General features: G+C 38.6%; 1 protein-coding gene across 1 annotated transcript in view; it reads left to right on the top strand.

Moving 5' to 3' along the window:
• Positions 1-11,065, top strand: part of LOC109839037 (ferric reduction oxidase 2-like) — an 11,812-nt gene extending 747 nt beyond the window's left edge. Inside the window, 6 exon segments of the mRNA XM_020407468.1 lie at positions 457-481; positions 853-1,087; positions 1,746-2,073; positions 2,177-2,417; positions 10,112-10,824; positions 10,926-11,065. Coding sequence (XP_020263057.1) covers positions 457-481; positions 853-1,087; positions 1,746-2,073; positions 2,177-2,417; positions 10,112-10,824; positions 10,926-11,065 — 1,682 coding nt within the window.

The raw sequence follows: 13,117 nt of genomic DNA, 5'->3' as shown, positions 1-13,117 counted from the left end.
TTTCTGATTTTTTTCCTTTCTTAAAACTCAGTAGTCATATCGCTATTCTTAATCATATTCGCGCGACAAATAATCAACAACTATGATTAAAAGTAGCGAACTTTTTTAATCCACAATGCACTTTTCTTAATATAAAATGCTATAGTTTCCTTTTTCTACCATAATTTTTTCGTTAATATTATTTTATATGTAGGTTCTTCTTCCTCTTTTTTTATGCCATCACCTGTAATTTCATAATATATATAGTATGCATATCTTTCTAGATAGGAAGTCAATAAAACATTTATTGTTGCTATGCGTATATGCATGAAACCACTTGTATTCTGTATGTGATAAAATATTCTAAAAATAATATGACACTTGAAGAATACAGTCAATATATATAGGGTTAATTATTATTTATGAAAAACTATATTATTCACTCTTTGGTTTTTTCTTACACGATTTTGTTTCGAGTTATTTATGTACATGATGCAAAAAAGTATAGGAAGTTAATAAGTCTACCTACATATAAATTTGCTAGCATATCAATTTAAACTTGCCTTTTTTTTCTTTTGACGAAGCAGTGACATTTAGATTAAGTTTTTCCAAATTAAAAATTTTGCAAACATGAAATACTTTTTAAGTTAATTTCAAACATTAATATTGAAAAAGATTACGTCATCTAATTCATCATCATTGATAAAAATTTGGAAGAAATTTCTTATTTCTCCCGCCACTACCCACATCAGATAGATCACCGAAAATATTTGTAAGACATCAAAACGAATAAATTATTAATTACCCAAAAAAATATCTTTTCGTCTCTTTTTTCATGAATTCTAACCATTGAAGATAAACTTTTTTTCCCAGGTGGCAAGCGAAGTTGGAAACTGTGGGTTTACGACTAGGGCTAGTAGGCAACATTTGCTGTGCTTTTCTCTTTTTCCCAGTGACTCGAGGCTCCTCGCTTCTGCCTCTCGTCGGTCTTACTTCAGAGGCCAGCGTCAAGTATCACATTTGGCTCGGCCACATCGTTATGGTCCTCTTTACCTCCCACGGCCTCTGTTACGTTATCACATGGATTTCTACGAACCATGCTTCCATGGTACGTACATAAAAACAATCATTTTAAAAATAAAAAAAATAAATGTTCTGAGAAGTCACTAGATATGATAGTTGTTATAGCTCATCTAGTAAGATAAGTCACTAAATAAATAGAAGTATACTATGGTCATGTAAGTTTTGCGTATGCCTATTAATTACAAGCTAAAGGTAATTAATGATATTTCTCCTGAAATTAATCACTAACCACTCAACAACCCCACCAGGAGATATTCCTTCAACAATGTAAGGTTGTTGATATCATGGGGTTGATTTGGTCTGCCTTCAATTCCGACAGAGTCAAAATAACATTTTGGTTATCATGCAAAAAAATAGGGAGTTGAAAAGTACATATTTGAAGATAATTAAACGGTTAGCAAAGAGAATACAATTTTAGTTTATCTGTTTTTGTATCCATTTACTTCAAAAGTAGAAGGTAAAACATTGATGTTGTATTCTCCACACTTCAATGACCTTTTCTCGGCCAAGTAAAAAAAGAAAAGAAAATAGAATTACCGTCCAAATTTTGACACACTTTTCCTTGACTGTCAACTATTAAAAAAAAATTCAGTAAAATGAACTACCACTATGTAAATATCCAATTTTTTTTCTGTTCTTTTAATTATTATACTCCCTAGGCTTGAAAATTGTTCTCACCACAGATGCTAGAATGGGCTACAGACGAGATAGCAAACTTGGCCGGCGAGATTGCTCTCCTCTCTGGTCTGCTCATGTGGGTCACCACTTTTCCTCGTATCCGACGCAAGATGTTCGAGTTTTTCTTCTACACTCATCAGCTCTACGTGGTCTTCTTACTCTTCTACTTGTTCCATGTGGGCATGTCTTTCTACTGCATGATTCTCCCCGGTGTCTACCTCTTCATGGTCGACCGCTACTTGAGATTCTTGCAGTCTCGGCGAAACGTTTGCCTTATTTCAGCTCGCCTCTTGCCGTCAGAAACCATTGAGCTCAACTTCTCCAAGAGCCCAGGTGATTTTCTCTCCTCTCCTCTCCTCTAATTAAGCCAAATTTTTTACATGATTAACTACTCTTTGTTATTAACTTACTTAACATATTGTTTTGGATACTGCAGCATGTAGCTACACGCCGATGAGTACCGTGTTCATCAATGTTCCGAGCATATCGTCTCTTCAGTGGCACCCGTTTACGATTAATTCTAGTAGTAATTTTGAGCCAGAGAAACTAAGCATAATCATCAAGAAAGAAGGAAGCTGGACTCAGCAATTGTATCAGAAGCTTAATCTGCCATCCCTGGAACGTCTTGATGTTTCCGTGGAGGGGCCATATGGTCCTGCTTCTGTAGACTTTTTAAGGTATGACGTACTTTGTACTCGATCTAACTGCATATCATATTAAGAACTCAGGAAAAATTATTGTTGCTCCCTAAGTTGAAGCTTTAGTTATTTATTTTTCATTATTAACTTTTATTTTTCACAGAAAAATAGGGCTAGGAGCCCTATTCAAAATCCTATTAATACGAACGTAGTTCATCTAAGTGAAACAAAGGAATCAGATGGAGCATAAGATTGCCAGACAGATCATAGGGAGGTCATTCACTTTATTCGTCACATATACTGATGACAGTTTGATTCTCTTATGCTATTGATTCTAAATTCCTCTTAGATGGGCATTCAAAACATCACAACCTTAATTTTTAAAGATCAACAGCAAAAAAGAAACAAAACAAAAGTTTTTGCTGAAATAGACACAACTAGATACCGATCAGAAGTTATCTGCAACTGCAGGCGTATCTTCTCCATTGAGGAAGCTTAGTATTCTTAAGCTTATAAAGTTTCAAGATTTATTCAAGAGAACAAATGCATGATTATTAAGCACATAAGACAAGTGTAAATATCGCACAAAAGAGCATCACAAAGGCAAACTAAATATGTATCTTTTAACGAACACAGTCATATTAATGGCTAGATATTATTTTGAATAACAACCATATTAAATAGATATAACAATGATTTTTTTTTTCTTTTTGGCATAATCGTAGCACATTAAGAAAAAGCTAGGAAACAACTCATAATTTATTGCAATAATGACAACCATATTAAATAGATATAACCATATTTTTAAACATGACTGACACACATACTCAATAGTTTACAGAATACTTTATTTTGTGTTGAGTAACCACTCAAAAAGCCGGGTCTGAACTGACCCTAGCTAGCAACTGCTGGATAACAGGTTTCTAATATGTTTTCTAATTTGTTTTGGTAATAAGTTATTGAGATTCCTAGCTAATCTGTTTTGGTAGCATGATTCCAAATCTGTTTTGGTAACATGTTATTAGGATTTCTAATCTGTTTTGTTTTTTGTTTTAGAATTCCTAGTATGTTTATGATTTTAGGATTTTTATATATATGAAACAATTGGAAGAGAGAATTGAGAAGAAAATTGGGGATATTTGGAGCACAGAAAAGAGGTATTTTATGAGCTATTGGTTAGGGTTTTGTTTGGAGAGAATTAGAGATTTGTTTGTGAGATTAATTGGTGAGTTTGAGTGATTTATAATCTCAATTTGTACTCTTCTTCTCTATTAGTAAAAAACTCTATCCTCTTCTTGCCCCGTGAATGTAGGCAACTTGTCGAACCACGTTAAAATTAGTTGTTTGTATTTGTGGCATTGATTTTGTTCGTTTGGCCTTCTCTCGACGTTCGTTTGATTTGATTTCTCGTAGCACGTTGGTTTGGTTATTTGACTTCCGCAGCGCTCAACAAGTGGTATCAGAGCTTGGGTTACGTTTGGGCTATTTGGAGGAGTAGGTCATTTTGGAGGCTCTCCTAGAGCTTCGCTTCGTGATAAATATGAGATCTTTTTGGTAAAGACTCTATCTTTTTAGTTTTAGATCTATTCTTTATTTGTTTCATATTTGCTTTGGTGTATTGAGAAAGATGGTCGGGAAAGAAGGAGTTATGGATGGTACTTCCGGCGTGAAAACTATCCAAAGTTTGAATATCCACTCTATGAAGATAGATGTGGAGAAGTTTAATGGCACAAACAATTTTGATCTTTGAAGATGAGAAGTCTTGGTTGCGCTCAATGCGCAAAATTTGAACGATACTTTGGAGTTGGACAGAAACCGGATGACATTGAGGAGAAGGTTTCGATAAAGATGAATAGAACGGTGCGTGGTGTGATTAGATTTTGTTTGACTCAAGATTTAAAATATGATGTGATCAATAAGACTTCAGCTAAGAAGATTTGGAAGATCCTAGAGGACAAGTATTTTACCAAGAGTATAGAGAACCGCTTGTATTTGAAGAGGAGATTTTATCGTTTCCAATTGAAGAAGGGGACCTCAATTCATGATCACATGAACCACTACATGAAGCTTCTTGCTGATTTGACCAATGTAGATGTGATGATTGAAGATGAGGACAAGTCGTTGTTGTTGTTGAGTTCCTTACCTAACGAACAATATGAGACCTTCATTCTTACTCTTATTAATGGCAAGGCATCTCTTACTTATAGTGAGCTCACCGCTGCACTTGTGAATTATCAGCTTCAAAAGAAAGATTAGGAGACTTCAGTTGAGCCGGTAGCGGGAGCATGCTGCACTTGTGAATTATCAGCTTCAAAAGAAAGATTAGGAGACTTCAGTTGAGCCGGTAGCGGGAGCATTGACCGCAAGAGTAAAGAGTCCAAAAAAAGAAAGATTAGGAGACTTCAGTTGAGCCGGTAGCGGGAGCATTGACCGCAAGAGTAAAGAGTCCAAGCTGTGGTAGGAGATCGCAGTCTAGAGGGGCACATCTTAAAGTTCGTAGGAATCAGTGTGCCTTTTGTAAAGAGAATGGACATTAATAAGTCGAATGCCTAAAGTTGGTTGATCGAGCCGGAAAGAATAAAGGGAAAGCTATTCAAGCTTCAGAGGTGAATGTTATCAAGGCTAATGGTAATAATTCAGATTCGTTTTCTTTGGGCTACTCGATATCTGCACTACCGTCAGTTTGTATTGCTAACTCTACAGAGTGGATGTTAGATTTGGGTGGTTTTTACCATATTTACCCTAGGAGGATTGGTTCTCTAGCTTTCAGGATTTAAAAAGATGGGAGGTCGTGCTCATGGGTAATGATCATGAATGTCTTATTAGTGGTACCAGTACCGTTCGGTTTAGGATGAGTGACGGAGTAATTCGGGAGTTAGTTAGAGTGAGGTTCGTTCCTCAGTTGAAGAAAAATATCATTTCACTTGGAGTTTTGGAGGCAGCAGACTATAGAGTAACATTGGTCGATTCACGTTTGAAGGTCACATTAGGGTCCATGATTGTGATGAAGGCGTCAGGAGGATTGATTTATATTATTTGATTGGGAGCATGGTGTTTGATAGAGAGCTGACGAGTTCTTTGGATTTGGTTAGACTGTGACATTTGTTGAGGCTGAGTTATTTGATTGGTTATACCGTGCATGGTGTGTTAAGGAGTGCTTTGACCTGTAGATTGAAGTCATTTGAGCACATTGGTATGAGCAAGAAGACCGAGATAGAGTTTGGCACTTCTATTCATCGATCGAGGGGTTTTTTAGGTGGTGTCCAGTTAGGTATTTCGGGCCTTCCAAAGAGGCAACATTAGGAGGTAATCGGTATTTGGTTTCTGTAGTTAGGAATTATTCTAGGTATTGGTGGGTTACAACCAGGTCCCATTGGTGTGAAGTCCTAAAAGTCAACAACAATTAGAAGAAATGTATTGGCAGAAAGGTAACCTGTCGTTCTAGCTTTGGTAGGGGTTCTTTCTTGCATTTGTACTAAGCTCATGACAGTTTGAGACACTTTATTGATGTGGAGACATTGGGGTGACGAGATGAGATGATAGTTTGAATGGGTCATTCCTTACTGGAGGGGATCGATGTTGGTTGTCGAGGATTGGTTTTGATTTTGGAGCTTCGACATATTTGGGTCATCTTAGTCATAAGTTGCCGATTGTTGCGTGTAGAGATTTTGGATCTGGTGCAGCTGCTTCAGATTTTGGGTTACGTCGGATATTTGGTTGCCCAGTATTTGATAACATTGAGGATGTGAGATTTGATCTGATTGCACGTTTGGGATTTAGAGGTTCGTTTGATTATCAGTTAGGAGCTTCTGATTTTGTTCTGAGCAGGTATGTCACATTTGACTCTCGGCAGGTGGAGATTTTTGATCAGATCATTAAGATATCACAGCGACTGGAGGGTGATGCTACTTCACATTAGGTGGAGATTACTCCACATACTCTAGATCATACTACATCGTTTGGGATTCTAGCTAAGGTGACATAGTTTGGAGATCATTTAGATTTGGATGCAGATGATGAGTTGGTTTTGGATTCGAGTGCAGCTGGTGAACATATATTAGATACTGCCATTGGTTCACCTCAGGTGGAGGTGTTTGATTTGTTTCAGTTTGGGGTCATTGGGAGCGCTATCAGTTACAGATCCGTTGGTGATATTGGTAAAGAGTTGTAAACTTTTCTATTTGATTAAGGATCTTTGGAGGCTATTTGGGTGAACTGCGTGAATGTTTGATTCCTTAAGCAAGAGGATACGCAGACAGTCACTTATGATGCAGTCGGTTTGGTGAGTTGATACCGTCATTTAGAGTTTGTTCGCATTCTCGTTTGGGTTCTCGACTTGTTGTGGATTGAGTTTGTTGTCGTGGATTTGTTCCACTTCGTACTGGACGCAACAAGTGAGACGTTTGGTTGGTATTGGTGTTGGCTTAGTTTTGGGAAAACTTCACCGAGATGGAGAATTATTGGATAGCAGGTTCCTAATATGTTTTCTAATTTGTTTTGGTAACAGGTTATTGGGATTCTTCATCTATTTTGGTAACATGATTCTAAATCTGTTTTGGTAACAGGTTATTAGGATTCTTAATCTGTTTTGTTTTTTGTTTTGGAATTCCTAGTATGTTTATGATTTTAGGATTTTTATATATATGGAACAATTGGAATGAGAGAATTGAGAAGAAAATTAGGGATATTTGAAGCACAGAAAAGATGTATTTTCTGAGCTATTGGTTAGGGTTTTGTTTGGAGAGAATTAGAGATTTGTTGGTGAGATTAATTAGTGAGTTTGAGTGATTTGTAATCTCAATTTGTACTCTCCTTCTCTATTAGTAAAAAACCCTATCATCTTCTTGCCCTGTGGACGTAGGCAACTTGTCAAACCACGTTAAAATTAGTTGTTTGTACTTATGGCATTGATTTGGTTCGTTTGGCCTTCTCTCGACGTTCGTTTGATTTGATTTCTCATAGCACGTTGGTTTGGTTGTTTGACTTCCGCAGCGCTCAACAAGTGGTATCAGAGCTCGGGTTATGTTTGAGCTATTTGGAAGAGTAGGTCATTTTGGAGGCTCTCCTAGGGCTTCGTTTCGTGATAAATATGAGATCTTTTTGGTAAAGACTCTATCTTTTTAGTTTTAGATCTATTCTTTATTTGTTCCACATTTGTTTAGGTGTATTGAGAAAGATGGTCGGGAAAGAAGGAGTTATGGATGGTACTTCCGGCGTGAAGACCATCCAAAGTTTAAATATCCACTCTATGAAGATAGATGTGGAGAAGTTTAATGGCACAAACAATTTTGGTCTTTGAAGATGAGAAGTCTTGGATGCGCTCAATGCGCAAAATTTGAACGATACTTTGGAGTTGGACGGAAACCGGATGACATTGAGGGAGAAGGTTTCGATAAAGATGAATAGAATAGTGTGTGGTGTGATTAGATCTTGTTTGACTCAAGATTTAAAATATGATGTGATCAATAAGACTTCAGCTAAGAAGATTTGGAAGATCCTAGAGGACAAGTATTTGACCAAAAGTATAGAGAACCGCTTACATTTAAAGAGGAGATTTTATCGTTTCCAATTGAAGAAGGGGGCCTCAATTGATGATCACATGAACCACTACACGAAGCTTTTTGCGGATTTGGCGAATGTAGATGTGATGATTGAAGATGAGGACAAGGCGTTGTTGTTGTTGAGTTCCTTACCTAACGAGCAATATGAGACCTTCATTCTTACTCTTATTAATGGCAAGGCATCTCTTACTTATAATGAGCTCACTGCTGCACTTGTGAATTATCAGCTTCAAAAGAAAGATTAGGAGACTTCAGTTGAGCCGGTAGCGGGAGCATTGACCGCAAGAGTAAAGAGTCCAAACCGTGGTAGGAGATCGCAATCTAAAGGGGCACATCTTGAAGTTCGTAGGAATCAGTGTGTCTTTTGTAAAGAGAATGGCAACATTAGGAGGTAATCGATATTTGGTTTCTACAGTTTGGAATTATTCTAGGTATTGGTGGGTTACAACCAGGTCCCTTTGGTGTGAAGTCCTAAAAGTCAACAACAATTAGAAGAAATGTATTGGCAGAAAGATAACCTGTCGTTCTAGCTTTGGTAAGGGTTCTTTCTTGCATTTGTACCGAGCTCATGATAGTTTGAGACACTTTATTGATGTGGAGACATTAGGGCGACGAGATGAGATGATAGTTTGAATGGGTCATTTCTTACTGGAGGGGGATCGATGTTGGTTGTCGAGGATTGGTTTTGATTTTGGAGCTTCAACATATTTGGGTCATCTTGGTCATAAGTTGCTGACTGCTGCGTGTGGAGATTTTGGATCTGGTAGAGCTGCTTCAGATTTTGGGTTACGTCGGATATTTGGTTGCCCAGTATTTGATAACATTGAGGATGTGAGATTTGATCTGATTGCACGTTTGGGATTCAGAGGTTCGTTTGATTATCAGTTAGGAGCTTCTGATTTTGTTCTGAGCAGGTATGTCATAATTGACTCTCAGCAGGTGGAGATTTTTGATCAGATTATTGAGATATCGCAGCGGGTGGATGGTGATACTTCTTCACATTAGGTGGAGATTACTCTACATACTCCAAATCATACTGCATCGTTTGAGATTCTAGCTGAGGTGACACTGTTTGGAGATCATTTGGATTTGGATGCAGATGATGAGTTGGTTTTGGATTCGAGTGCAGCTGGTGGACATATTTTAGATACGGCCATTGGTTCACCAAAGGTAGAGGTGTTTGAATTGTTTCAGTTTGGGGTCATTGGGAGCGCTATCAGTTACAGATCTGTTTGTGATATTGGTGAAGAGTTGTAAACTTTTCTATTTGATTAAGGATCTTTGGAGGCCATTTGGGTGAACTACGTGAATGTTTGATTCCTTAGGCAAGAGGATACGCAGACAGTCATTTATGATGCAGTCGGTTTGGTGAGTTGATACCGTCATTTAGAGTTTGTTCGCATCCTCGTTTGGGTTCTCGACTTATTGTGGATTGAGTTCGTTGTCGTGGATTTGTTCCACTTCATACTGGACGCAACAAGTGAGACATTTGGTTGGTATTGGTGTTGGCTTAGTTTTAGGAAAACTTCACCAAGGTGGAGAATTATTGGATAGCAGGTTCCTAATATGTTTTCTAATTTGTTTTGGTAACAGGTTATTGGGATTCTTAATCTATTTTGGTAACATGATTCCAAATCTGTTTTGTAACAGGTTATTAGGATTCTTAATCTGTTTTGTTTTTTGTTTTAGAATTCCTAGTATGTTTATGATTTTGGGATTTTTATATATATGGAATAATTGGAAGAGAGAATTAAGAAGAAAATTAGGAATATTTGGAGCACAGAAACGAGGTATTTTCTGAGCTATTGGTTAGTGTTTTGTTTGGAGAGAATTAGAGATTTATTGGTGAGATTAATTGGTGAGTTTGAGTGATTTGTAATCTCAGTTTGTACTCTTCTTCTCTATTAGTGAAAAACCCTATCATCTTCTTGCCCCGTGCACGTAGGCAACTTGCCGAACTATGTTAAAATTGGTTGTTTGTATTTGTGACATTGATTTGGTTCTTTTGGCCTTCTCTCGACGTTCCTTTGATTTGATTTCTCGTAGCACGTTGGTTTGGTTGTTTGGCTTCCGCAGCGTATAACAGCAACCTCAGACACAAAAGTAGGAGAAAATAAACGCATTCATTAGATTAGTTATACGCAGGCATGACTAACGTGATCTTTTCGACAGGCATGATGCTCTAGTAATGGTGAGTGGCGGCAGTGGGATAACCCCCTTCATCTCCATCATCCGCGAGCTCATGCACCATAGCACGACCTTGGACGTACCAACCCCGACCGTCCTCCTCATCTGCTGTTTCAAGACCTCGTCGGACCTCACAATGCTCGACCTCCTGCTCCCCATCTCTGCCCCTTCCTCCGACCTCCTCTCCAAACTCCCCCTCCAAATCCAAGCCTTCGTCACCAGAGAAACCTCCCCCTCCCCCGACACCCAACGAAAGCCCATCCTAACCCTCTGGTTCAAGCCCCACCCCTCCGACTTCCCCATCTCCCCCGTCCTCGGCCCCAACTCCTATCTCTGGCTCGCTTCCATAATATCCTCCTCCTTCGCCGCCTTCCTTCTGCTCATCAGCATCTTGACTCGATACTACATCTACCCTATCGAGAGCACGGGCACAACCTACCCTCTCATGTCACAGGCCCTGTTGAACTTGCTATTCGTTTGTGCGTGCATCGCTGCAGCGTCCAGTGGCGTGGTGCTGTGGAACAAGAAGAGGAGCAGCATGGAGGTGAAGCAAGTGCGGGGATTGGTCAGCGAGATGAGGCCACAATCGTCACCGCGCTCTTGGTTCTGTAACGGGGATCGGGAGTTTGAGAGTTTGCCGAGTGAGTCCCTTGCGCAGGCTACTACAGTTCATTACGGCAAAAGGCCTGATCTCAAGGGTAAGAATCTCAATTTATGTGCCGATTTGAATTAAAGAGGATTGAAACAGGATTTATTAACCTTACCTCTTATTTTTCTTTTTCTTTTTGTTTTAATGCAGAGATGATTTTGGGCGCAGAGGGATCCAGCGTAGGCGTGATGGCGAGTGGTCCCAGTGGACTGCGTCGACAGGTTGCGGGCATTTGTGCGGCGTCGAAAGATGAGAATGTGCATTTCGAATCGATAAGCTTTACCTGGTGATTTGTTGTCGGAAATATGAGTGTTTGGATGTGGATTTTGTTTCTCCGCGTGCGGTGTCATTAGTATGTAAATAGTTAAGGTTATATGCTGCTAGAAATGAACTTGTAAAATACCAATGTGGCTAATGCCTTTCGAAATTTTGGTATTGTCATGAAATCTTATAATAGTACTGATCCTAAAACCATAATTTTGATATTTAGTCATAATTATAATTTCCCTTGAAGTTTGATATAAGGTGATGGATTTCATGCATCGTAATAATTTTGATATGCTAATCTATTTTCTACATCATAAAGATTTTCTGCACTTTGATTTCCTATAACTCTCAATGGAGGAAATGCGCTGATTTGTGCGGCATTTATATTGCAAGTGCATGCTTGTAGTCACTAGGAATCATTGGATCTTGAGAAATATTCTCAGAGGAACGCAATCTACTACTAGTAAGGACAATGCTATTTCATGCATGGATCACATCAAGAGAAGTTTTCCTTCGGCTAAAAAAATCAATTTTAGTTAAATAATAGTAATCCATATATAGTAATTTCACTCCAACATACTCTTTTGAGCATGTGATTCTAAGTAAGTTAGACATGTCCAAGTTGAAAAATAATTTATGTGTTTTGGGTGAGAAAATATTCATTGAGAAGTTGTCAGAGTTAAGTTGTTGATAGAGGCTCCCTTAGTTCTTCTATTGTTGGATTTATTGATGGGGTTCCTCTTGAAATCACTAAGAAACTATTAAAAGGCATTGAGGTTTGATGCCCCACTGACCCTCTGATACTTAAATTAGTGATTCTCTGAGAAAGTGGGAAATCTAATCAAAATGAGAATGAAATTAGATTTGGTTTTTCTTATCATTGTTAGCTCTTCTTATAATTCGGAAGCGTAGATTAGAGAGAGCAAGAAGTTACTGTGGCATTATCAAGTTAGCTTAGATAATGTTGTGCGCATCGAAAATTTCGGCAGTACCTCTGTTGCACAATAAGAGAGTAAGATCACAACTAAATCCTTGTTTCACAAAGAAAACAAGAATCGAAAGTAATATATCTCAACAAAGTGGGATATACACTCTTCCTCTCATCAGTTCTAGGACTGACTTGTCGAGGGAACCTACAAGCTATTACAAATCACAGCAAGACAATAAATTTTACGTGGTTCGCTCAAAAAAAAACACTGTAGTTTTTCGTCTGCGTTTTCCTCCCCGCACCAAGCCTTAAAAAACCTAGGAACAATCATCCCTATTTATATCCTGGCCCCACATTGAAAAACGCGTCCTGTGATAAAAGGCATTGGAGTAGCCCCCACGCGCTTAGTACTCCATGCGGTTTTCCCCCACGTTCATGGATATGTGGCCCCACGTGACGCGTGAAAAAAAACACGTTCATAATTCTCCACCTCGGTGAAGTTTAACTAATACTGAGCCGACACCAACCAAACCAAATATATCACTTGTTGTGTCCAGTATGAAGTAAAACGATTCACAACAACGGACTCAATCCACAACAAGTCGAGAACCTAAATAAGAATGTGAACAAACTCTAAATATCAGTATCTACTCTCAAATCGGTTGCATCATAAAGACTGCCTACGTATCCTCTTTCCCAATGAATCAAGCCTCACATAGTTCATCCAATGGCCTCCAAAAGCCTCAACACCGAAGAATGTTCAAAAGCTCCAAACAATGACCAAACTTCACACCTGAAACAACTTTGGTCAACATATCTGCAGGGTTATCCTTCGTGTGGACCTTCTCCAATATGACGTCTCCATTATCCATAATGTCACGAACAAAGTAGAATCTGACATTGATGTGCATCATGCGCACATGATAAACCTGGTTCTTCGCCAAATAGATAGCTGACATGCTATCAAATTATACCCGAATGGTCTCCTGTGCAATTCCCAAGTTCTCCAATAATCCATGCAACCACAAAACCTCATTAACAGCTTCAATCACCGCCATATACTCCGCCTCTGTAGTAGAGAGAGACACTATAGACTGAAGTATACATCTCTAACATACCGGATCTCCTGCCAATGTAAACACATATC

This window comes from Asparagus officinalis, chromosome 4, assembly GCF_001876935.1.
Source record: "Asparagus officinalis chromosome 4, Aspof.V1, whole genome shotgun sequence".
Classification (NCBI taxonomy): domain Eukaryota; kingdom Viridiplantae; phylum Streptophyta; class Magnoliopsida; order Asparagales; family Asparagaceae; genus Asparagus; species Asparagus officinalis.
This window is presented reverse-complemented; position numbering and strand designations above follow the sequence as displayed.